This window comes from Leptidea sinapis, chromosome 5 (genome assembly GCF_905404315.1).
Source record: "Leptidea sinapis chromosome 5, ilLepSina1.1, whole genome shotgun sequence".
In the NCBI taxonomy this organism is placed as follows: Eukaryota; Metazoa; Arthropoda; class Insecta; order Lepidoptera; family Pieridae; genus Leptidea; species Leptidea sinapis.
Window position 1 is genome coordinate 3024785 of NC_066269.1, and position 25185 is coordinate 3049969.

The 25185-nt window shown below is 35.8% G+C and overlaps 1 protein-coding gene across 4 annotated transcripts in view; it reads right to left on the bottom strand.

Annotated features, from left to right (window-relative positions):
* LOC126964639 (titin) overlaps positions 1–25185 on the bottom strand; it is a 124086-nt gene that overhangs the window by 23727 nt on the left and 75174 nt on the right. For all 4 annotated transcript variants that reach the window (XM_050807871.1, XM_050807872.1, XM_050807873.1 and 1 more), the window contains 2 exons: positions 21594–21673; positions 3109–3246 (listed from right to left, as the gene is read on the bottom strand). In XM_050807871.1, coding sequence (XP_050663828.1) covers positions 3109–3240 — 132 coding nt within the window. In that variant the 5' untranslated portion in view covers positions 3241–3246; positions 21594–21673. The remainder of the gene's footprint in view (positions 1–3108; positions 3247–21593; positions 21674–25185) is intronic.

Consider the following 25185-nt stretch of genomic DNA (forward strand, 5'->3'; position numbering starts at 1 on the left):
ATAGAGCGCAGTTTATTCGCAATAGTTGCATTGAGCGGTATGTTAGTAGTTTGTAGTGAATGTGGCCCTTCAATAATGTAGACCGTGACTACGGAAGATCATAGACGGAGCTTTAATTTTTTTAGATAGATATGTCATCGTGAAGTAACTAGATGTCAATTAATTGAATTAAATTGGTTCATTTTATATTTTGATATAGAAAATGAGACACAAGTTGAGGTCTTTGAAACATCTAAAACAAATTACGTACTGTTAAATATTATAGTATTTTGTAATTTTGATACCGTCGGTAACCACTTTCTAAATACCTGTCACCATTGAATTATAACTATTATTACGTGTGTAGAAACATAATGGGTAATGAATAAATAGCAGATTTTGGGAATATTGCAGAAATCGTTCCGAAAATATCAGAATGATAACTAAAAAAAAATTTGGTCAAATGATTTTTTATACTAACTAAATCAAATTATATGCGATTTTATACAGAGCGGCATATAATTCTAAAATTTAAAATAAATAATTTAAATTTTCAAACAAAGAAATTATATATTTAGGAAACAAAATTTTAATCACCCTTACGTGGACGTATAAGACGGCACGAAGTAGGTATACGCAGCTACTAGATTTCTTACAGGATGTTTCGAAATAATATTATGGAAAATTTATTTGTGTAGGTAAATTATGTATTTTTGTTTTGAATATTTTTATAAGTAAGTTATTTTTTTAATGTCGCTATTTTAGCGCCACGCTATATAACTTTTAAGATTATCGTCGGTGGGTTAATACGTACAACTGTTGACCCTCACCGCAATCAAAGTCAAATAAACTTTATTAAATTAGGCTTAAATTAAGCGTTTTTGAATCGTCACTATAAATATTTCTTTTAAATTACTGAATCTAGCATATGTTCGGAAAAAGTTGAGCTCGTGAGAAGAACATACAACAAACTCAACGGCCACTCTTTCCAATCAATAGAGTATTTTACAATGGCTGTAATATACAAATCAAATCAGTTTTTAAGTTGCTGCATCCAATGTATGAGTCGTGTTTAAATAATATAAATTATTTCATAAAAAGTAATAAAGAATTAACTGTATAAATGTAAATTATCGTATATTGGATGCATCAACCTTTAGAGCTTGAACTTATTGCTTGTGTAAGGATGCTTCGTGAAAATAATGATCGTTATTACTGTCATAATTAGTCATTGCATCAACACATGCAATGATTGAAGTGGAAACACAGCTCGACTGACAGATGGCCGTTGAGGCAGTCCTCGAATGGCGACCACGTAACAGAAGACGCAGTTTTGGAGCCCAGAAGATGAACCGACGATCTAGTCAAGATCATGTGTCTATATTTATATTTTGTAGCTCTTCCTATATTGTTCAGTTCTTTAAGCCTAATTATTGAATAAAGTTTATTCGACTTTAACTTTGGTGCTATAAGAGAGTATAAGACGCGGCTATCACATTACATACAAATATGTTTGACCTCCTCATCCATAAAAAAATATATTTAAAAGGTATTTGTATTATGTCTACACAAACGTCATCTTTCAAACTAAAACAGACTAGATCAGTGTTTCCCAACCTTTTTAAGGCTATGCCCCACCTTAACTTTTCTAATAATTGTATGCCCCCCTATACATCATTTTTAAACTTTAAAAATTGTTTTTTTTTCCTAAAGAAATTTAAATGATAAGTCTTAGGAAGAAATCACTATAAAATTGTTATAAATCGTAAGTAAATTTCAAAACATATAATGAAAAACTGAAATTCAAAAATATTTTAATATTGATTTTTCTATATTCATTTAGTATGTACGAGACTTACGCTTGATTCTTGCTGCACAGAGATTTTGTATTAGGTTTCAATTTACTTAGGTTTAATCTCAAGACTCCGCGTTGTGTTATATCAAGCCGATTTTTTTTATCAGTGAATCATTTACAGCACTAAATCCACATTCAGCTAAATATGAAGATGAAAACGGTAATCAAAGTTTTCTTGCAACATTCTTGGAATTCACTTTTTTTTTTAATTTGTCACCGATATCTAGCATTGCATTTAAATAACCCAAAGCGAAAGGGTTAAAGTCGTGTGGAGTCCATTTTTAAATTGCCCCACTTAGCTATCAAATTACCCCCCTGTGGGAAACACTGCACTAGATCAAAGCAATGCTCTATCTATTTATCAATATATCTGCATAACAAACCATGTTACAGACAAACTGCTCGTTAAGACAAAGTGAATAATTTCCGTCGCGATCTGATAACAGATATATTGAATGGAATTATATTTCAATGTTTCGAGTTTACTATGCTTGGGCCACGAGTTATTGGTTTATATGGGACCATAACATATTATTATATCTATACTTGGGAATTTTTCCAGTTAATCTTTCTTGATCTTAAAGACCGACTTATTTATAATTTGCGTTTGAACATTTCATTTATGGTAAGGCACAATATATAAACTCACGGGTTTTCATAAGGCAAATGATAACCGCTTATAATCTCACCAGTGCGAGGCTCCTTTGCACAGGATGCCGGCTAGATTATGGGTACCACAACGGCGCCGATTTTTGCCGTGAAGCAGTAATGTGTAAGCATTACTTTGTTTCGGTCTGAAGGGCGCCGTAGCTGTAAAATTACTGGGCAAAGGAGACTTAACATCTTATGTCTCAAGGTGACGAGCGCAATTGTAGTGCCGCTCAGAATTTTAGGGCTTTTCAAGAATTGTGCGTGGCACTGCATTGTAATGGGCAGGGCGTATCAATTACCATCAGCTGAACGTCCTGCTCGTCTTGTCCCGTATTTTCTTAAAAAAAATCTCTTGTGCATTCGAATCTTTGACAGTCACGTCATCTCCGATCTGTTTGATAGTTTGGTGTTGGATGAGAAATGTGAGTTCTCTCTGCATCTTCTACTGCATATGCATTATATGTGATATAAAATAGGCATGACAAACGTGAACTTCGTACACTTTTGTATAAAAATATTTTTTTGAAAAAGTAATAAATGAACTACTTCCTACCAGGAGATCATGACCCATGCTCAATGCACAACTTCATGATCTGTCGTTGGTTGTTGACATAAACCCTCACCTTTCCATCTAGAATAGTTTGTTCAGGCAGTCCGTCGCCCTGGTATTCGATATTATTCGCTTGTGATCCGTAGTTCGACTGCGCATGCGCAACTGACACTGCAATCGCTAGAAGACACCACCTTAACGCCATTTTTATCTGGAAAAAATAATAAAAGCTGTGTTAATATATAAAGACAAGTCTGACTTTTGAACTAGTGCTGTTAGATTTATAACAAAAACAAAGAATTAGGCAGTATACAATAGAACCTCTTTATACCGTACCTAAAAAGTGACACGAAAACATTCAAAGGACAAAAGCGTCGGTGGCGCTCTTGTAGTTCATATGGTATTGCAAGAGTATGTGGGCGGCGATGATTTCTCCTCCTTTTCCATAAAAAAAGTGGTGATTTAAAAGAAAAGGCAATAACTATCTTTGAATCTTCTTCTCATAAAACCTCAACCTCAAAAGTGGTGGTAATTGTAAACTTTTGACAGTATTAATTGTCGTTTTACCTAAATGAGATCAGGCATATTGATTTGATTTTAAAATTTGCAAACAGGAAAATACTATTTAATATTTTTTTTGACAATAGGGCACCAGACGAGCATGACGTTCAGATGATGGTAATTAATACGCCCTGCCCATAACAAATTAGTGTCGCATTATAAATTAATTATTTAGATTATAATATTAAATATAGAGTAAAAAAATCTAGGCATTGTTGCGTTTTAAATATGCTTTATCTTGGTTATATACGATACTCGGAGTAGAATGTAGATAGTGTTGATGATCAAAACAAACATACATCGAGTTCAACGAACTGTGAACATTCAAACGTTTACTCAATCCATACATTTCGGCGATATCCATTGCTTTGGTATTTGACAAGACGTTATAAGTTTCTTGAACTTTGCAGTAAACTTGTTCCGTAATCTCGGGACAGAATTACAAATTCAATTTCTGGGTATTTTGTGTATCAGATTACATAAATATATTTCAGATTAACCTGTCTGCTTCCTTATTTCTTTGGCTGCTAAATATAAATCTTTTCAAAAAAGCGGAAAATATCATAACAGCAAAAAGAGCCATGGCGTATCTAAGGCCCGGTTTCCACCAAAGCGGAGAGAAGAGCAGACGAGAGGAGATTAGCCGCGAAGCTGTCAGGCTATTTCTACCAAAGCGGAGAGATGTGAGCTGTGAAAGCTCGAAAGGAAGACGTCATGTTGTTACAAAAGTTATACATATTTGAATTTGCTTGAGGAAAATTAGAGTTGGATGAAACACAATTAATTCTTCAAATTTAAGCTTTTGACGGAAGATATTATAAAAAAAACAGACATCAATAACAAATAACGCTACAAGTAAAAATAATGACTATAGTATGTTTACAAGAGTTAATGTAATTTTTTAAGAACATTTTTGGAGCCTCTTCTATTTTGAGTTAAATAAAAATACTTCGCTAAACTACTTAATTAAGTCGGTTAAAAACACAGAAGGAACGCCTTTTGCATTCAGGATCAGTCAATCGAATAAATGACGCTTTTGGATATGCGAGACGCGAGGAAAAAGGCCGCCCGACTACAGACATCTCACATCTCCGCTATGCCGCGCCCCTTGCTCGCTCGCGGCACACAATCAAAGAAAATAAAACATCTCCTCTTCTCTGCGCTTGATCCATTTCCAACGAAGCTAAGAAGAGAGGAGATGTGGAAATAAAGAAACCTGATTGGTTACCAGTATCTCCTCTCCTCTCTCTATTAGAAATTGCAATTGCAACAAATGTACTTGCCCTTAAAACCAGACTGACAATGAGACGGTCACATTTATCTTGGCTAACAGAAAGGTGGACTATAAATCAATCAGATAGTGGAAAGTACTCGTAGGAAAAAGGAGGGTTATAAAAAACCGTGCGCACTGACGATACTCGTATTATTAGTAGAGCTGAAGGAGCAAATTGGGAATGGAGCGACCACCCTCAGGCTATTAAATAATACATTTTATTGTACGATTTTACATTGTAACCATAAAAAAAAGTAGAAGTAGTTTAGGTAGTTATTGACATAAGTGATATCACATCATATTTTGAAATATTTGAATTTGAAAGGTGGGAAGCCTTTACCTTATGAGGGCCCATGAAAAATAACAATCACTTATTATCCTTTTACCAAGAATTATGCGAAAAAAAAGGGTATTTGGTTACTTAAAATATTTCAACACACGCCGCCATAAGCAAGATTTAATACGAGTAATGTCTCTTTCGTGGCACCTCAGGTATCGCGGTCCTCATTAGGGAATATTTTTACTATGAAGTGATATAATTATCTTTGAATCTTTTATTTATGCTTTTAACACAGAGTTCTTCTTAGAAATTTGATTGCCGTTGTCTTAATATACTTTTTATTAGCTTTACGTTGCATCTTTGCGTATTTTTCTAAGGTTTTGTATCGTCACTATGAATATTTCTTTTAAAATACTGAATCTACCAGTGGAAATTTACCAGTGGAAGGCTCTTTTGCACAGGATGCCAGCTAGATTATGGATATCACAAAGGCTAATATTTCTGCCGTGAAGCAGTAATGCGTAAGCATTATTGTGTTTCGGTCTGAAAGGCGCCGTAGCTAGTGAAATTACTGGGCAAATGAGACTACATCTTATGTCTAGAGGTTATGAGCGCAATTGTAGTGCCGCTTTAAATTTTTGGGATTTTTCAAGAATCCTGAGCGGCACTGCATTGTTAAGGGCAGGTGATATTAATTACTATGAGCTGAACGTCCACTCTCGTCCCTTATTTTAATTAAAAAAAAATCATATGTTCGTAAAAAGCAGAGCTCCTGAGAAGAACATATAAGAAACTCAACGGCCACTCGTTTCAATCAATCGCGTATTTTACAATGGCAGTAATATACATAACAAATTAGTTCGTAAGGTGCTGCATCTAATATATGAAACGTGTTCAAATAATATCAAATCTATACTAATACACTGGCCTGCAAAAGTAAGTATCACACTTTTCAAATTAATTTTTTTTCTTAATTATAGAAGGTAGAGATTTAAGATTAAAAATGTTTTGTTGCAAATTGTGTAGGCTTTAATTCTTAGAAACTAAAATTATACATTAGTAACATTATTAACTTAAAAAAGATAAAACATTGAAAATAGACATTTTTAGTTTAGTGTAAAAAAATTCAACTAAAATGTATTACATGTTATTTAATTTTTAATAACTGGTATTGCCTCCTCGAGCTCTGATTACAGCTTCGAGCCGGTTTGGCATACTGAACACTAGGTTTCGGAGCCGATGTTGGGGAATATTCTCCCATTCTTCTTACCAGGGCCTGCTTTAGTGCCCTGAGGGTAGTAGGTGGTGGTCTGCGATTTCTGACTAGCCTCCCAAGCTCATCCCAGGCGTGTTCAATCGGGTTGAGATCAGGACTTCTTGATGGCCAAGCCATCACGCTGATACCGACCTCCTGAATATACTCTCGTACGATATGAGCCGTGTGTGGCCGGGCATTATTATGCATCAGCATCGATCCATCACCCATATTTGCTAAATACGGCCCTGCATACTCATTGAGAATCTCTTGAGCATATCTTTGCCCAGTGAGGGTGCCATTTTCTATGGCTACTAGCTCTGTGCGACCTTCTGAAGATATGCCAGCCCATACATGTACACTGCCTCCACCCTATTGGACTCTCAGGCTTGAAGGTATCGCTCACCAGGTCGCCTGTAAACACTTCACCTTCCATCAGAAGTGTAAAGGGAGAATCGAGACTCATCTGCAAACAAAATTCTTGACCATTCTTCTTCATCCCACTGCATGTGTTCACGGGCGTATCGCAGTCTCGCTACTCGATGCTGTCTCTCGAGTTTTGGGCCACTCGCTGGTCTTCGGGGTTTCAAATTTGCTTCAGCAAGTCTTCTTCTCACTGTACTGTCACTAATGTAGCCCCTCCGGGTCTGAAGTAGCTGTTGCTGGACTTCAACTGCATTTTGTTGGCGATTTCTTAACACAGTGGAAATAATATAACGATCTTCTCGGGCACTGGTACACCTGGGTCTGCCATTACAAGGTCTCCTCAGATGGTGTCCAGTCTCTTCGTACCTTCGCTTTACCTTCTGGACCGTTCGTACCGTCACACCCACCATTCTTGCAGTGCGGCGCATACTGATGCCTAGTTCCAGAAAAGCCATGATCCTAGCACATTCTTCAACTGAAAGAGGCATGATAAATAAATGTTATGTGTTTTTTAGCATAAATTTTTAAAACAAGACCCATCGACCTTGAAAAAATTTAAAACAGAAAGAAAAATGTAAATGGTAAAATTGTAATTCGGAAACGTCCACTTTGAAAAAGGAATGGTTTTGTTTTTGAAGTTTTTTTTCAGCCAATTCTTAAAAGAAGGTTACCGACTGTAAAGTTTTTATGTATAAAATTAAATTCTCTTTGGAGTCCTTTTTATTTCGAAAGTATATCTTGTGAACTTAAAACGTTATCCCAATTTTAAAAGTGTGATACTTACTTTTGAAGGCCAGTGTATTATAAAGCTGCAGTGTTTGTTTGTTTGAACGCGCTAATCTCTGGTACTACTGGTCCGATTTGAATGATTCTTTCAGTGTTGGGTAGTCCATTTATCGAGGAAGGCTATAGGCTATGTTTTTTTTTTTTCAAAATTAGGGGTCCGTAATAAAATTGCTATTTTGTAACACGAGGTGTAAAATCGAAAACCTATTTTTGCGTGCGCTGCATAAACTATTGACAATAGAACAAAATGATGTACAGGCTATAATATAGGCAATATTTTATTACTTATAAAACTATCGCGTGAATTATACTTTATATGGCAAAACAACGTTTGCCGGGTCAGCTAGTACATCATAAAAAGTAATAAATAATAAACTCATGCATGATGAGCTTGAATTCATTGTTTGTTTAAGGATGCTTCGTGATCATCTTTTAACTTTTAAAAGTTATAGAAAACACCAAATAATTAGACGGACCACCAGTTGAGGGGTTACCGCTCGGAAAATAACAGGTTTGCACATTTTATTATCGCTATTTTATAAAGCTGAATACATAATATATGTTTAAGGAGCTCATATTGTAAAAGCGAAAGTTGTTACTACCAAAAATGTATCGAGGAGGTCAGTCATTACGTCACTATCGTAACATTGGATAATGAATTCTAAGATATTATAATTAAGACTAATTTTCAAGTGAGTTATGTTTAAAGAAGTCAATGTCAAATAATCTTTATGTAGGATTTATTTTAAGGGCACTCAGAGTGACGAAAATGTGACGAGTTTTTATGTTATAGTGAAAACATCTTAAACCGCGGTTGGCACTTTTTGGTAGGGGATAATCTTACGGGTTCGCGTCACCGACGTGCTCATTACTGACGCACACGATATAAAATTGTTGAAAAAATATATAATCTCGTGAATTCGCATCACCGAAATGCTTATAGCAGTATACCTGTAGCTATACAGCTGACGTATTGTGCAACATTAGTGCTGTGTATATCTTATAAGTGAAATTGAATGGATTTAGTGGATAGTACAATTTGTATGTATATTTATATAGTGTGGAGTCTTGTTTGATTAATATACTTAGCTATTATTGAAAATACGTTATGCGTCCGAGTAAACCAATCATAAGCAATATCTCTATTTGTAAAAATTTCACATGTTCATGGTTTATGCTCAAATATAAGTTTATTCGTAAGGCCGAAAAGGCTAATCAAAATTCCTGGTCAATTTATCGAAGTTGATATAGAAAATAGCAAGCTGAAACTAAAAACAAATGACTTGCTTTATTTTCGTCTCAAACTAATAGGTTTCTATTGCAGTAAAAGTTGCAGAGCTTGCAACAACTTCAATCAAGTAATTAATTGGGTTATAGCCTTTGTTTAAGCACTTCGTGAAACTTGAACTCAAATTATAAGGCGAGAAATCAAATAATGTTATTTTAAATGATGACGTTATTTAGGGATTCCGATACTTATTTTTTAAGAGACTTGGACTGATATTGAAAGCAATCTGCTTATCCACAAGCATATTTGCGATATTGCTTAAGCAAGAAGAAAAACTAAGGCTGAGACCTATAAAGCGTACTTAGACTAGTCTGGCAACTAGTCTCTGGTCTGGCGCACCCCAGTAACAACTTGATCCATTTGACAGTACGGAGCAGCTCGAATTAGTTTTATGTAGGTAAAGTCTGAGCAAAGTCTCTAAGTCCAGTGGGAGGCTCCTTTTCACAGGATGCCGGCTAGATTATGGGTAGACCACAACGGTGCCTATTTCTGCCGTGAAGCAGTAATGTGTAAGCATTATTGTGTTTCGGTCATAAGGGCGCCGAGCTAGTGAAAATTACTAGGCAAATAATCTTAATTAATAAATCTTGTGTCTCAAGGTGACGAGCGCAATTGGCTAGTGTCCCTCAGAACTTTTGGGTTTTTCAAGAATCCTGAGCTACACTGCATTGTAATGGGCAGGGTGTATTAATTACGATCAGCTGAACGTCCTGCTCGTCTTGTCCCTTACTTTTTTTTTATGGAATAGGAGGACAAAGGAGTGTACGAGTCACCTGGTGTTAAGTGATCACCGCCGCCCACATCCTCTTGCAACACCAGAGGAATCACAAGAGCGTTGCCGGCCTTTAAGGAAGGTGTACGCGCTTTTTTTGAAGGTACCCATGTCGTATCGTCCCGGAAACACCGCACAAGGAAGCTCATTCCACAGCGTTGTAGTACGTGGAAGAAAGCTCCTTGAAAACCGCACTGTGGAGGACCGCCACACATCCATACTGTACTGTCATAAAAATAGTCTAAGTACGCTCTAAGTCCTTATGTGGCAAATGTTATATAACATATCCTTTTTAAAACTCGGTCATTCAATCGATTATATTAACTGTAGATTAGATTAAACCCAGTTAAAGTTGCAGAATATCTGACCCAATCTCGGATACCGGTACTGTGTTGTGTAACTCTGGCTATGCTATTCGCAACGCCTGTGTCAGCTAAGTCGTTAGCCGAACTGGTTTAAGACCTGTTTGCCAACATCTAACATATAATCTATTTGAATTTATTCAATGTTAGAGCGCATTGTTAATAAGTTAGATGATTTGTGTTGAAGTAAAACAAACAACTTTAATATGCAATAATAGGACAAAAAAAGCAGTTGTGTGTGTGGTTTAACATACTAGCAATGTCCCGCAGTTTCACTCGCGTACATACACGGGGCACACTAAAAGTTTTGCGCTTCTAGCTAATCGGATTGGAATTTCGAATGTTATATTTTTTGAAACGCTGCAACCTTCTTAGTAAAAAAAAACAATTCGCGGGAAATCATTTGTCAATTGTTTTTTATCACACATCAAAGTTCTACGTGCACAACGAAAATGGAAGTCGAAAAGATTTTAGAGCGATCATTTTTTATAATTTTAAAAGTTCTCTCTCTCCGCAAGACTGTGCCGCTCGTATTCAAAATGCTTTTGGGAGAGAAGCACCTTGCTTTAGCACCGTGAGGCGACGGTTTGCTGAATTTGAGAGAGGTCGGGTTTCTTTACATGACGAAATTCCTGAAGGGCGGCCCTCAACTGCCGTCATCGAAAATAATGTGGCTAATGTTAAGCGGCTAATTGAAGAAAACCCGCGGATTACCTATGAGACAATTCAAGGACTATTGGGGATTGGTATGAGCCAAATTCAGAAAATTTTTCACGAAGAATTGAAAGTTAGGAAACTTTGTTGTCGTTGGATCCCTCATGAACTGACAGCGGAGCAGAAGCGGCCTCGAGTGGAATGGTGCTCACAGATGCTAATGAAGTACGACCACGGACATTCTTATGCTGTTTATGACATTGTCACAGGAGACGAAGTTTGGATTTATTGTTTTGAACCCGAATATAACAGCAACCTTGTGAATGGGTGTTTGAAAATGAAAACAGGCCAACAAAAGTGAGACGGGGGGAAATGTTGGTAGAAAAAGATCGCTTTTTTTCTCTGGAATGGTTCCCTTCTGCACAATTCCACTTGAATATCAAAACAGTGTTAGTGCCGAGTGGTATACTACCATTTGTTTACCCAGGGTGTAAAAAAAAGATCGCGAAAGACGACCAAAAAGCCGCGTTCTCCTACATCACGACGACAACACACATTTTTAGCTTCCGAATAAGTACAACTCGTCACCCATCCTGCACATAGCCCCGACCTAGCACCCTGTGATTACTGTATTTTTCCCAAAATCAAAGATTTGATGATAGGTTTCACTTTATATGAATATTTTCATATGATAGCGTTCAATCAGCACGTAGAAAAACATGTCTTCAGATCTGTGGTCCTCCTGTTTTAAAAATGGTTCGATCGAAAATGTAAAAGGAGAGTATTTTGAAAAGCAATAAACATAATATTTTAGTTATAACTTGTTGTTTTCTTAAGTTACGCAAAACTTTTAGTGTGACCTACGTATTGTAGAACATTTTTTTTTCTAACATCAATAGTTTCCGCAGCGCACGCGATGACAGATTTCTGATGACTATTTTTTTCACACCTTGGGTTATATTATTGCATTTTTATTAGATATCCCTATTTTTTTGAATTTGTAATATAACTTATGTCACACAGTGAAGATGCAGCTTTCTAATGGTGTTCTAATGAAATCGGTCCAGTAGTTTCTGTGTGAAAACATTACAAACATACATAAAAAAACACAAATGTTTCTTTCTCTGTATGATATCAGTTAAGACAGATTAGATAACATTTCAAGGATATCATACGAAAATTTATTGATTGAAACACATTAATGATATTTAATATTTTAAATTTAGGAATAAAGTGATGAGATTTCTTCAATGTCTATCTACCTGAAGTATGTGGAAGCCATTTCTGTTGAGAATAAATACTCTTAGTATTTGTTTATTTATTTATTTATTTATTAAGCCTTACCAACTAGATACATAATTTAACATATAAGTACGAATAATATAAACATTAATAAAGTGTTACTATTTACATATCTAAATTAAAGGTATGCACAACGTTACTAAACTAAAAAATGCTAAAAACAAATTTCAAAAAATAAAAGTAATGAATTTACTACTAATTACTAACGAACTAATCTATATTTAAGCTTTTTAATGACGAGGACACCTGTTTTTTATAATAGTTAAAATTGTTGAATATTAATTGAAATGGGGTGTACTTAGTCTCGAAGGACCATGAAAAGGGGTGCACTTAGGGGTAGATATATATATTGGTTTTATGGTAAAAGTATTTATTTACTTAAGGTACTAAATTAATCTATGACACTTGTTAAATAACTATAATTAATGGTTCTATTTGTGAGTAAGCGGATTTCTACTATTAATTGGTTAAAATGGTTACTCGGACCAGTCCTGTAATGGTTAATGGTAATTAGGACCGGACCGATCAATGGTTACTCGCGTACTGCCTTACTAAAAGCAACGCATGGTTATAAGTAATTAATATTATCTACTGAGCAATATTGTTGTTACTTCGAACATTAACAAAACATGAAGTGGAGGCAACTCACAGGCGTCATGTGTGACACAAAGATACCGCTTAAAGTCAAAGGGCAGTTGTACAAAACAGCTATAAGAGCTGCTATTTTGTATGGATCAGAGTGTTGGGCGACTAACAAGCACCACCTAAATGCTGCACACGACAGAAATGCGCATGCTACGCTGGTCGGGTGTCACACTTCTAGACAAAATCCGAAATGAGTACATCAGAGGAAGTTTTAAAGTTGCCCCAATAGTCGAGAAGGTCAAAGAGAAACGCTTAAGGTGGTTCCGTCACATTCAAAGGCGCCCAGACGATCATATAGTGAAGCTTGCCCTAGACATGCCAATAACGAAGCGTACGCGTGGAAGACCCCCTGCCACCTGGTTGACGACGGTCCAAAAAGACTTGAAAGAAGCTCATTTAATAGCTGACATGGCGCAAAACCGTGCCGAATGAAAAAAAAGGACATGGAAGGCTGAACCCAAGTAAATGGGAAAAAGGTCTAGGAGGAAGAAGAGATTAATAAAACATAAAGAATGAGAAATTATCTATAAGAGTGACAAAGATAACTAACTGTCACTTATGCTATAAGAAAACTTAAATGGCGCTGCCAAAGAGGATGTAAATACTACGTAATAAGAGGCGGGATTGCCTAAGTAAAAATTGCAATTTATTTTAGTATGAAACGTGCAGTGATAGACGTTTGAATAAGTAGTAATTACAGTATCGTGATTGCCCACGAAGTATAATCCGGCTAAGTTTGAAAGCGTTGCTGAAACAGTTGCTTAAAACGTAGTGGATTTCAGCTATCTCCTTTATCACCCGTAATCTGTCAATATATCAATGACTGCACGTTTCATACAATCGAGTGAATTGTTTTTTTTTTTCTTAGAGAGTTTCGCTAGGCTGGGCGCTGGACGGGCCGCACAGACAATACATAAAATGGTCAAGAAAAACTAACGACGATAGCAGGAAATGGTCTAGGATAAGCTACATAAAAGAGTGGTCGAAGTTCCAGAGACATTTATTTATTTATTTTACTTTATTCGATAAACCAACAATATTTATGCACAAATGTAAAAATATCAACAAGGAGACTTAAAACGAAAAGACACATAGCAAAAATATCAATAGCTGGCATGTTTAAAAGATTTAGAGACATACAGATTATTTAAAGTAGTGTAACAAAAATAATAGTAATTTCTACAAATTAGCTCCCTTACGCAGGAATTCAATGACATTATGACGAAAACAGGTTGATGTGGAATTAAATAAATTAAGTTGCTGATTATTTTGAGAAACTGTATTAAATTGGCGACAAATACGATTGATGCAGGAGTGATATGCTAGGTTAGTACGGCTAGGATATCTTTAAATATGTTGTTGCTACAAACTGTACGTTAATTTGTTAATAAACAAACAGATAATCATCATCATTTCAGACGGAAGACGTACACTGCCAGAAAAAGGCCTCCCCAAAGATCTCCACAACCATCGTTCCTGCGCTGCCCTCATCCAACATATACCGGCGATCTTGACCAGACCGTCGGTCCATCGTGTCTACGTGCCTAGCCACACTATGTCTTCCGGTACGTGGTCGCCATTCGAGAACTTTTCTGCCCCAACGGCCTTCTGTCCGTCGAACTATTTGCCCTGCCCACTGCCACTTCAGTTTCGCAACCAACTGGGTTATGTCAGTGACTTTGGTTCTCCTCATTTCAGATTCGATCCCGCAGGCAATCCCGAGCATAGCCATAGACATAGACAAACATAGATAGATATTTAGCTAAATAATTACAGCCATTGTAAATACTCTGTTTGATTGAAAAGAGTGGCCGTTGAGTTCCTAGTATGTTCTTCTCACGAGCTCAACTTTTTACGAACATGTGGTAAATTCAGTAATTTAAAAGAAATATTTGTAGTGACGATTCAAAAGCGCTTAGTTTAAGCCTAATTTAATAAAGTTTATTTGACTTTGACTTTGAATATCTTTAATGTATGTATATAATTATATATGCAAAGTTTTATATCTAAATAAAAGCTTATATTACTATAATGGTCCATAATAAATACCTTATATTGCTATTAAATACAGTATTGTCTTCGTCCAATAAATAGTACTAAGTGTTATCTGGTACATATCTTATTCTTATTGCAAAAAAGGCAAGAGTTTGTAAACTTGCGGGCAAGAACCACATTTGCATTAACACATGTACAAGGTTACTGTAAAACGATACCACTTAACATTTTTCACACATGATTAAATATATTTTTTTATTTAACTGAAGCACCTGTTCTGTGTACATATAATAAGCATATAGTTTAGTTTCTGAAACCATGGAGTAGTGCCACGTTGTATTTGAATAACTTTAAAATTGTTTTAATACGTAGAAAATTATAATCGAGTCAAATTCAAATTCAAATATTTTTATTCAAAATAGGATGTGGCATCACTTATTGAAAGTCAAAAAACTACCACCCATTCGGCGGGCTTTATTTTCATCAAAAAATATGTTTACAAAGTAATATTGTACAATAATTAAACTTATTATATAATAGCCTGAGGGCGGTCGCTCCATTCCCAATCTGTGGTAAAATTAAGAAAGTCATTTATGTTATAGTAACCTTTACCACACAAACGTTTTTACGTAAATTTTCTCTTGAATATCGTAATACTTTTGTTTTGAACATTTTCTGGGATCCTGTTGTAAAAGCATATACATCACCTCACAAAAGAATTGCTAACTCGACTTAGCCGAGTAGTAGGCATTACAAGGTTATGTCTGTTCCTGGTGTTAACATTATGGTTATGACAGTTTCTAGCAAATTCACTTATATATAATACGTTATCACTAAACATTACATTATCAAGAATATATTGAGAAGCAACAGTCAAGATGTTAGTTTCTTTAAATTTTGCTCTCAATGATTCCTTAGGGCCTAGGATATAAATAACGCGAATAGCCCTCTTCTGCAGCACAAATATTGTATTAATATCGGCAGCGCTACCCCACAGAAATATACCATAGGACATAATACTATGGAAATAACTAAAGTATGCTAGTCGCGCCGTATCTATGTCAGTTAATTGTATAATATTTTAACAGTTTAACAGCGTATGCTGCAGAACTAAGTCTGTTCGCCAATCCTTCAATATGGGGGCCCCATTGTAATTTGGAATCCAGAGTAATGCCAAGAAATTTAGCAGATTCCACCGGTTTTATCACCTCTCCGTTTAACAAAACACTTGCATCAACATTTTTCACATTTGGTACTTATAGCTACTAAGAAAATCCTAGTAAGTTTATTTTTTTATATAAGAGGGGGGAAAACGGGCAAGACTCACGGGATGGGGAGAGGTGAGGCAACCGCCAATGGACATCCACAACAACAGGTGGCTGAGAGATGATGAGATGCGTTGGCTGCCTTTATGGTGGGAGTATGCTCTTTTCTTGAAGGTCCCTAAGGTATACCGGTCCGGGTTTGTATTTAATGTACTGTTATAATTTAATGCTACATTAAAAATTTATTTAATAATGTTATAACAGTAAGCATTTTCCTTTCGCAATATATTTCAAATCATATCAGATTTATTCAGTTAGGTCAAAAAATGACAAGAATGCCAAAAGTTATAACATTTTACCATTTACCATCACTTCGGAAAAGGTTGATCTAAAATGAGAAGAAGTAGCAAGAAACTCATTGTCACTTTTTTAAATCAATAATTACAGCTTCATAATTTTACAAATTAATACTCAAACGTCATGACTTATGTGTAAGTAAAAAAAAATTAATTAATAAAAAAAAACACAAGAGTTATTGAGTAAAGCAGATGCATCAATCTATATATAGCCATTTTTTTTCTATTTCCTATGATAATTTTTCATGACACAACAACAGCTAAGACTACTTCTCAATATTGTATCATACTTAGATCATAGTAATATTTTATTGAGTCCTTACGAATGAGCATTATGAAGCTCCACGCAAAAGGTTGAACCGCAGACTGTGTTTTCGAATTCATGTGTTCTTATATATTCGCACGGGGCATAAAAAGGATAGGGTAGTCCCAGGCCTAAGGGTGTAAGAGGCAATTTTTTTGGCATGACTCTAAAATGACATTTTTTGCAGCAGTACCTATATAATTAGTATATAAAATTATATGAGGCGTTATATTATATTGCTAATAAAGTTATTTCTATATCTATTTATGTATCGTTAAATGATAAAATATAAATAAATACAGAAATATTCTCCACGTAATTTGTGTCCGTGTTTCTATTGAAGTGTCACACGTAACGAGTCGATCGCGAACTTCAGATAGCCATTATTATCGATATGGAACAGGCTTTAACTATGCCGCTATTCATAAATTGTTCTCTCATTTTTTTTTCTTTTAATTTTCTTTTAACATATACGCCGTGTGATAATTAAAAATTCTGCATTCGCAGAAGTTGCTCTCTCTCACTCGAAAATATTTTTTTAAATAATTAAAATTTCATAATATATTAAATACTTTCATCCCTTAAACAGATTAGTGAGTGTAATCTTCATCGAGTTGTAATCGAACAGGAAACCAATAGTAGTGAGCATCGTGAAGATAGTCAATTTCGACGCGAAAAAGTCTAAGATCAAGTATTAGCCTGGATTTGCTAAGCCAATAATAATAAACATGAACGAAATCACAACATACAAAATCTGTTAAGAAAAAAAAGGACGAACACAATATTACGTCTCTCCACTAGAGTTTCTGTTTTGTTCGATGGTGGCAAGTGAATGTCGGTTGTGATCCTAATTTATTTGTCTGACGTCAGTGACAGTTAAATAAGTATTATGACTAAGTGTGAGTGTGGCATATAACTCAACTACATAAAAAAATGGTGATATTTTTGGCTGCAAGTGCTGTACTTAACGGAAATCAAAAACATATTTTCAAAAAGCAAAACTCAAATAAAAAATAGGATTTAAAATCACTCAGATGTGATTCATCTCAAGAGCATAAGCCACTTTTCCCTGCTGGGGGACAGCCTAGTACACTCGTTCAATGGACCGCTCACAGCAGACCTAATTTGGTCGGTCCATCGCATGGTAAACCTTCCTCGCCCTCTGGTGTCCTCCACTTTGCCCTGCACGACAAGGTGCTCGGTGGACTCACTTTCGCTCCGGGAGACGTGTCCGAAGAACTTAAGTATGCGGCTCTATACTAACACCGAAAGGCGTTTTTTTATGCCAAATTCTTGGAAAATTTAGACTTTGGGTAAAACCACTTATTAAAGGTCAAAAACTGCCGATTCGAAATAGTATGATATGACTGAATAGTCCTGAGAAGAACGGCACATGAAACTTAGCCTTTAACATAATACATCTTTAATACATATAGTTATGACTTTTAGTTAGAATATTCTTTGCTTTGCAAGAAGTTATCATCACCACATCATTAGAATTCATGATAATGGTTATTTTTATCATCATAAACATATTACCTACTCAACGAAATGAGTGGTTAATTCAAATTATAATTCTCAGAAAAAAGGCCTAGCTTGTTTACCATTTTCTACTGCTTTTTAATTTGGCAGGGGTATAGAATTGCGTATCCCGTTTGGGTGTTTGCATGGCAAATCCAGTTCATACTTGATCCTATACTAAACGAGTGAGAATGAGGGTAGTTCGACAAATCTGGCAATAATAGTAATATATAAAATATAAATAGTACATGCTAATGCGATATCGTCACAATGTAACTGCAAATTAACGATGCGGGTAGGGCGGCGCAGCTAATTTAATTCAGAAAACGTCTGGTCTCGGCGTGGCACACAATAGTTTTGAATTCCCAAGATTGCTCAACGGCTGTGTAAATGATGTATATGTGTGCGTGCGTGGATTCGGACACTCTAGTATGAAGTTAAAGTACTGTTACTATTTAAATAAAACATTTTCAAAGGATTAGAACTCTTGTAATTGTAACTGTGTTTTTACATTAGATTTTTGTGTAAAAGTTACATTTTTATTTTAGTTAACCCGACCTTAGTCTGAAAACGAGATCTAGAAAGGTCTTGAAACGTCGGGTTAGCTAAAATAAAAATATAACTTTTACGCAATAATCTAATGTAAAAACACAGTTGCAATTACACGCATTTTAATCCTTTCAAAGTGTTTTATTTAAATGTGTAATCGTCGATATGCCAGCGACGCAATTCTACTCTCTTATGCTTGAGCACAAACACAACTGCGAGTAAATCTTTAAATGGTGCCGCACGCATCTTAACAACGTGACAATAATAACTTTAACGTCGCTATCTCGGAGGCGACTGGCTTCATAATTATATTCAACATGTCAGCATACCTCAGCAAACGCTCGTAATTAAAAACAATTAACGTGGCCCGTGTTTTATTCTAATACCTTCAATGGGTAGTTGTATTTAGCTAGCTAGAGATATATTTATTCTTCACAGTATAAGCTAACTGAATATGTTTTTTTTTATTTTGGCAATAGCGTTTACTTTTTGCCAATAACGTAAATTAAACTAAGTTAAAAAAAGGATACGGAACACGGGAAAGGATCAGATAAGTAGAAAGAGGATTGAAACGGATAATAAAAATTTCATAAATATACATATATACTTGCTACTTACACAACAAATATTTAAACTTTAATATGGTTCTGAAGAATGAAATATGATAATATTTTATAAAATTTACATGGATACATAATAAGACAGGATATACAGGTAGGAAAATGAACATTAAGAGATATTAGATCATTCAGGAATGAGGAGCGGTCGTATAGAGAACATGAAAAGAAAATGTGATCTAGATCACATTTATCGGATTCACATTCACACATGTCAGTAGAACAATGCCTAATCTATTAAGATGAACAGGAGTGCAAACATGACCCAAACGCATTCTTATGATAGAAGAACAACTAAAAATGTTATTAATAATTATTATGCCTATCTAAAACACTAGCCAGTATTGACTAACTAAAAAAAATTATGAAACGAAATACTTTTTAAAATTTTGCTAAGGAGCATGGCAGAAATGGATCCACACAATTTCAAAATCGAAGCATCGTACAAGTTGATATAAATTATAATTATAAGTGTATTCGGTGTTTATAGAAAAAATATTGAGATAGTAGGTTATGGGAATCAAAAAAAAGAAAATATTAAAATTGGTTACAAAATAAGTTGTTGTAAAAAACGTAACGCTCTGCCATAGAGATATTGTTGTAATGACAATAATTGACAGCCCATGTCAGTTGTCATTTTATTAAATCTTATTTTATTTATTCTTTATGAACCTTTTATATACAACTAAACATCAACTAAAGTTCACTTTAAATTTGTTTTATAAACCCCAGTTAAAATTAATTCAATGCATATTAAATGCATATAAATACAGTCATTTATTTTGTGAAAACGAAAAATAAGTGCATTAGGTAAATACCTGTTACGATTCTTTCAAGTAGGTAATTAACAATTGTAGGTATTTATGTACATTTTACTAAAAACCTGAATAGCTAGGTTTATACAATAATTAATTTATATTCATTACTAGCTGACCCGACAGACCTTGTTGTGTACATAATAAATATAAAAAAAAACTACTTCAGAAGAACCGACCACAAAAAGTAAAATAACTTGCTTAATTGTTTTCTGAACCACGAGGTACACGTCAAATGAAAAACAAAATTGTTGTTTTTATTTAATTCCGAGCATTTTCATATTTATTCACCTTTTAAACCTTCTCTGGACTTCCACAAATAATTTAAGACCAAAATTAGCAAAATCGGACCAGCCGTTCCCGAGTTTTAGCGAGACTAACGAACAGCAATTCATTTTTATATATAAACATGATATAGTAAGCAATTATAATGTATCGATAACCTTTACCCACACGTCTTTGTATAATTAATAATAATAATTACTAAATTAAAGTTTCAATTTATCTTTTTTCTCCCACTTTTTTGCACATAGTTATCATTTGCTTTTTGTTACTTTTATAAAAAAAATATTACTATAATTACATTTATCAATCTGAGGCAGACTCAGCCCCAAGGGTTATTTATATGCAGATATTCAGATATTTTATTGTACCTTTTTGTATACAACTTTTTCTTAAGAACTGATTTTTTTTTCAAAGCTCCTGTGATTCCTCTGGTGTTGCGAGAGTGATCACTTACTTAACATTAGGTGAACTGTAAGCTCGTTTGTCATCCTTTTCCATCAAAAAAAACATTAATATATAATAATAATAATAATATTGACACACTTTTTACACAAATTATCTTGCCCCAAATTAAGCATATTATATATAATCAAGCTATAGCTTGTGTTATGGGTTGCAAGACAACGATATATTTAATACAATACACTTACTTAAACATACATAAATACATATAAACATACATAACTACATTTAAACATCCATGACTCGGAAACAAACATCCATATTCATCATATAAATGCTTGCACCTACCGGGATTCGAACCCGGGACCTCTAGCTTAGTAGGTAGGATCGCTAACCACTCGGCTATACAGGTCGTCTATATATAGAATACTAGTTGACCTGACAGACGTTGCTCTTTTCATAATAAAAAAAAACTATTGCGGGTGGCATTTCGTAAAATCTTAGTTGACCTCAACTCGACGAAATGAATATTCGTACCAAATTTCAAGTCTCTACGCCTTATGGTTCCAGAGATATCGTGATGAGTCAATATATAGGTGGAAATCTCTTATTTCTTCCTTACAAATAGACATTTTGCTTATGATTGGTTTATTCGGACGTATAACATTACCCGCGTTTATTTGCAAGGCTGTTTGACATTCGGAATAATTCATAATTAGCAGTATTGATAGTGTTGTTAGCGATATAGTCAACATTTTGCATACTCTTGGTTTATTCTCAGTTATAACTTTATACCAAGTTTATTTGTAAGGCCGATAGATAAAAGATTTACTTAAGTGTCTTACCCGAATTGAAGTATCGCTTTACGAAACAAGATGGCAGATATCGTGTTGACGAAAAACTTCGTCACATCGTCGTCTCGTTACTGGAACAAAGTAAATATTATCTGTAAGAATTTGTAATTCACAGTTATAACTAAAACATTGTCGCTAAACGACCGTTTAGATATACACTATAGCAGACATGAATGTTTATAAGTATTTATGTATGCTTATGTAAGTATATTGTATTAAATATATTATCGTTGTCTTGTACCCATAGTACAGGTATTCCTAGTTTTATCATCACATCATCACCATCAGCCGGAAGACGTCCCCTGCTGGACAAAGGCCTACCCCAAAGATATCCACGACGATCGGTGCTGCGCTGCCCTCATCCTCGGTCTTGTGGGAGGCCTACCTAAACTGCGTCTTCCGGTACGTGGTCGCCATTCGAGGACTTTACTGCCCCAACGGCCATTTGTCCATCGAGCTATGTGCCCTGCCCACTGCACACACTTCAGTTTCGCAATCATTTGGGCTATGTCAATGACTTTGGTTCTCCTACGGATCTTCTCATTTCTGATTCGATCTCGCACGGAAACTCCGAGCATAGCCCTCTCCATTGCCCTCTGAGCGAACATGAGCTTTCTGACTAAGTCCATAGTTAGCGACTACGTCTGCGTACCGTAAATCACCATAATCTACCATAATATATGAACAACTATGTCAAGTGAATGCGTTTAATAACAGCTATAGCCATGTACCAAAAGTGACTTTCAAATCCTATTGTGCTATTGTGCGAGGTAATTATCTACTAATCTATATCAGTAAAAATTGTTTATGATTGTGAACCTGTTATGAAGGCAAAAAAGTTGTCCGTTATCGTAACAATACCAGCACGTACCCGCGAGCAATGCTGCCGTGTTCCTTTGTATTTAAATCACAGTGACAGGAGCAAAATTACACCTGAACGCCTACTGATAGACAATGTTTTGAATGAGAAATTAAACATGTCATTAAATCATGATACACTAATATAATTTGTGCCAAAATTATGAGGGACTCGAAGCTGTGCACCTTGGGTTTCGTCCGAGCACTTTTACTAATTGAGCTAACCGTCTGAGAGATGCCATGACCTAAATCTTGGTATGACTTATTCAACTCTCAGGTAATTTTTTTTAAGACGTGCAGAACGTTCAGCTGATGGTAATTTTTCCTGCCCATTACAATGCAGTGTGGCACAGGATTCTTGAGAAGCCCATAAATTCTGAGCGGCACTACAATTGCGCTCGTCACCTTGAGACACAAGATGTTAAGTCTGATTTTCCCAGTAATTTCACTAGCTATGGCGCCCTTCAGACCGAAACACAGTAATGTTTACACATTACTGCTTCACGGCAGAAATCGGCGCTGTTGTGGTACCCATAATCTACCCACTATCAGCTCGATCCATTTGACCGCGTGCAAGAGCAAGTGCAGAGCAACTCGAATTGTCGGGGACCCAGTGCTCTGTGAGCGGCTGGATCACTTGGCGTTACGTAGAGACATCGCTTCATTGTGTGTCTTCTAACGCGTTCATCACGGGGAGTGTTCCGAAGAGCTGTTTCCACCTTCGCACGACACGCTTCAAATTAGGAAATCATCCCCCCCATCTGGATGTATGTTCCTCCACAGTGTGGTTTTCAAGGAACTTTATTCCACGTAAAAAAGCTGTGGAATGAGCTTCCTTGTGCGGCGTATCCGGGACGATACGACATTGGTACCTACAAAAAAAGCGCGTACACCTTCCTTGTAGGCTGGCAACACTCCTGTCATTCCACTGGTGTTGCAAGAGAATGTGGGCGGCGGTGATCACTTAACACCAGGTGATCCTTAAGCGTATTTGTCCTCCTTTTCCATAAAAAAAACTGATTATAATCATGATATGTTCTGCGGTGTTATTCACGTCATTTCAAAATTGGTGACGTTAAGTCCGATCATATGCAAGCTCTAGATTGATATTCTCCTATTATTTCCCTAGAACGTTAACTGAATCGAAGCCACGCGTCAATGTTGAACAATCTAGAACGAAGTTACCAATATTGTTCTATCAAATCTAAAATATTTCTACCACTTAAATAAAGGTTATGTATGCCCTATTAAATTATTATGTTGTCATTATCATCTCAACCAAATGTCAAAAGTATGCAGAATACGTTTTTTTTTATGAAAATAAGGGACGAGACGAGCAGGACATTCAGCTAATGGTAATTGATACACCCTGCCCATTACAATGCAGTGCCACTCAGGATTCTTGAAAAACCCATAAATTCTGAGCGGCACTACAACTGCGCTCGTCACCTTGAGACATAAGATGTTAAGTCTCATTTGCCCAGTAATTTCACTACTTCATAGTTGTTTACACATTACTGCTTCATGGCAGAAATAGGCGCCGTTGTGGTACCTATAATCTAGCCGGCTTCCTGTGCTAAGGAGCCTCCCACTGGTTAACGTATCTTATATACTATTATATTTCAACTTATATAAAAAACAGGTGTCCTTGTCATTAAAAAAATTAAAAAGCTTAAACATAGATTAGTAAGTAATAAGTAGTAAATTTATTATTTTTATGATTTGTTTTTACGTGGGTAACACTGAAAATGTTTAGAACTGGCCAGTTAGAAACATTGCTAGTAAAAACTGTTTTTGAATTTCTATTTTAGAACTCTTTGGTAAACTGATGTAGTATATGCATTCATGTGTAATTTGTTTTTGTGAATTGGCGGCAAATCTAAAACTCTTGTTACACACGAAAATGAACCTAACGCGAGAAAATTTTCGGTCAATGATTTATTATGACTTTCGTTTGCGATTAGCATTTCTTAATGAAGCACCATCTCGTGCCACTATTTACAATTGGTTTAACGAGTTTAAGCGTGGACTATCTAGCAAACTCAATGATGTTCCACGTGAGAGTCATCCATTAACAGCGACTACTGAAGATAACATCAGTGCTGTGTGACGCATGATAGAGGGAGATAAGAGAGTGACCTATCAGCAGATACGGGCAAACCTAGGCATTAGTATGAGTCAAGTTCAAAAAATATTACACGAACATGTAGGCGTCAGGAAGCTTTGTACCAGATGGATTCACCATACTTTAACCGACGACCAGAAACACCTTCGCATGGACTGGTGTCGCAAATTTTGGATAAGTTCAAGGGCGGTGACTCAAATGCTGTTTTTGACATTGTCACAGGTGATGAAAGCTGGACATATTGCTACGAACTCGAAACCAAAAGGCAATCAGCTCAATGGATGTTTCCTTTCGAGGATCGGCCAACTAAGGTAAAGAAAGGAAGAAGTCAAGGAAAAAAGATGATTGCCTCATTCTTTGGTCGGAAAGGTCATTTCGCGACAGTTGTGCTAGAAGATGGAAGGACAGCTACTGCAGACTGGTATTTCAATCGCTGTTTGTCTGTTGTCTTGGAAAAAATTCGACAGCAGCGCCCTCGAAGCAGGATCCTCCTTCACCACGACAATATTCAGCGCACTCCGCAAAACGGGCTGTTGAATATTTGACTATGGCCGTTGTCGAGAAAATGAGTCATCCGCCATACAGTCCTGGCCTCGTGCC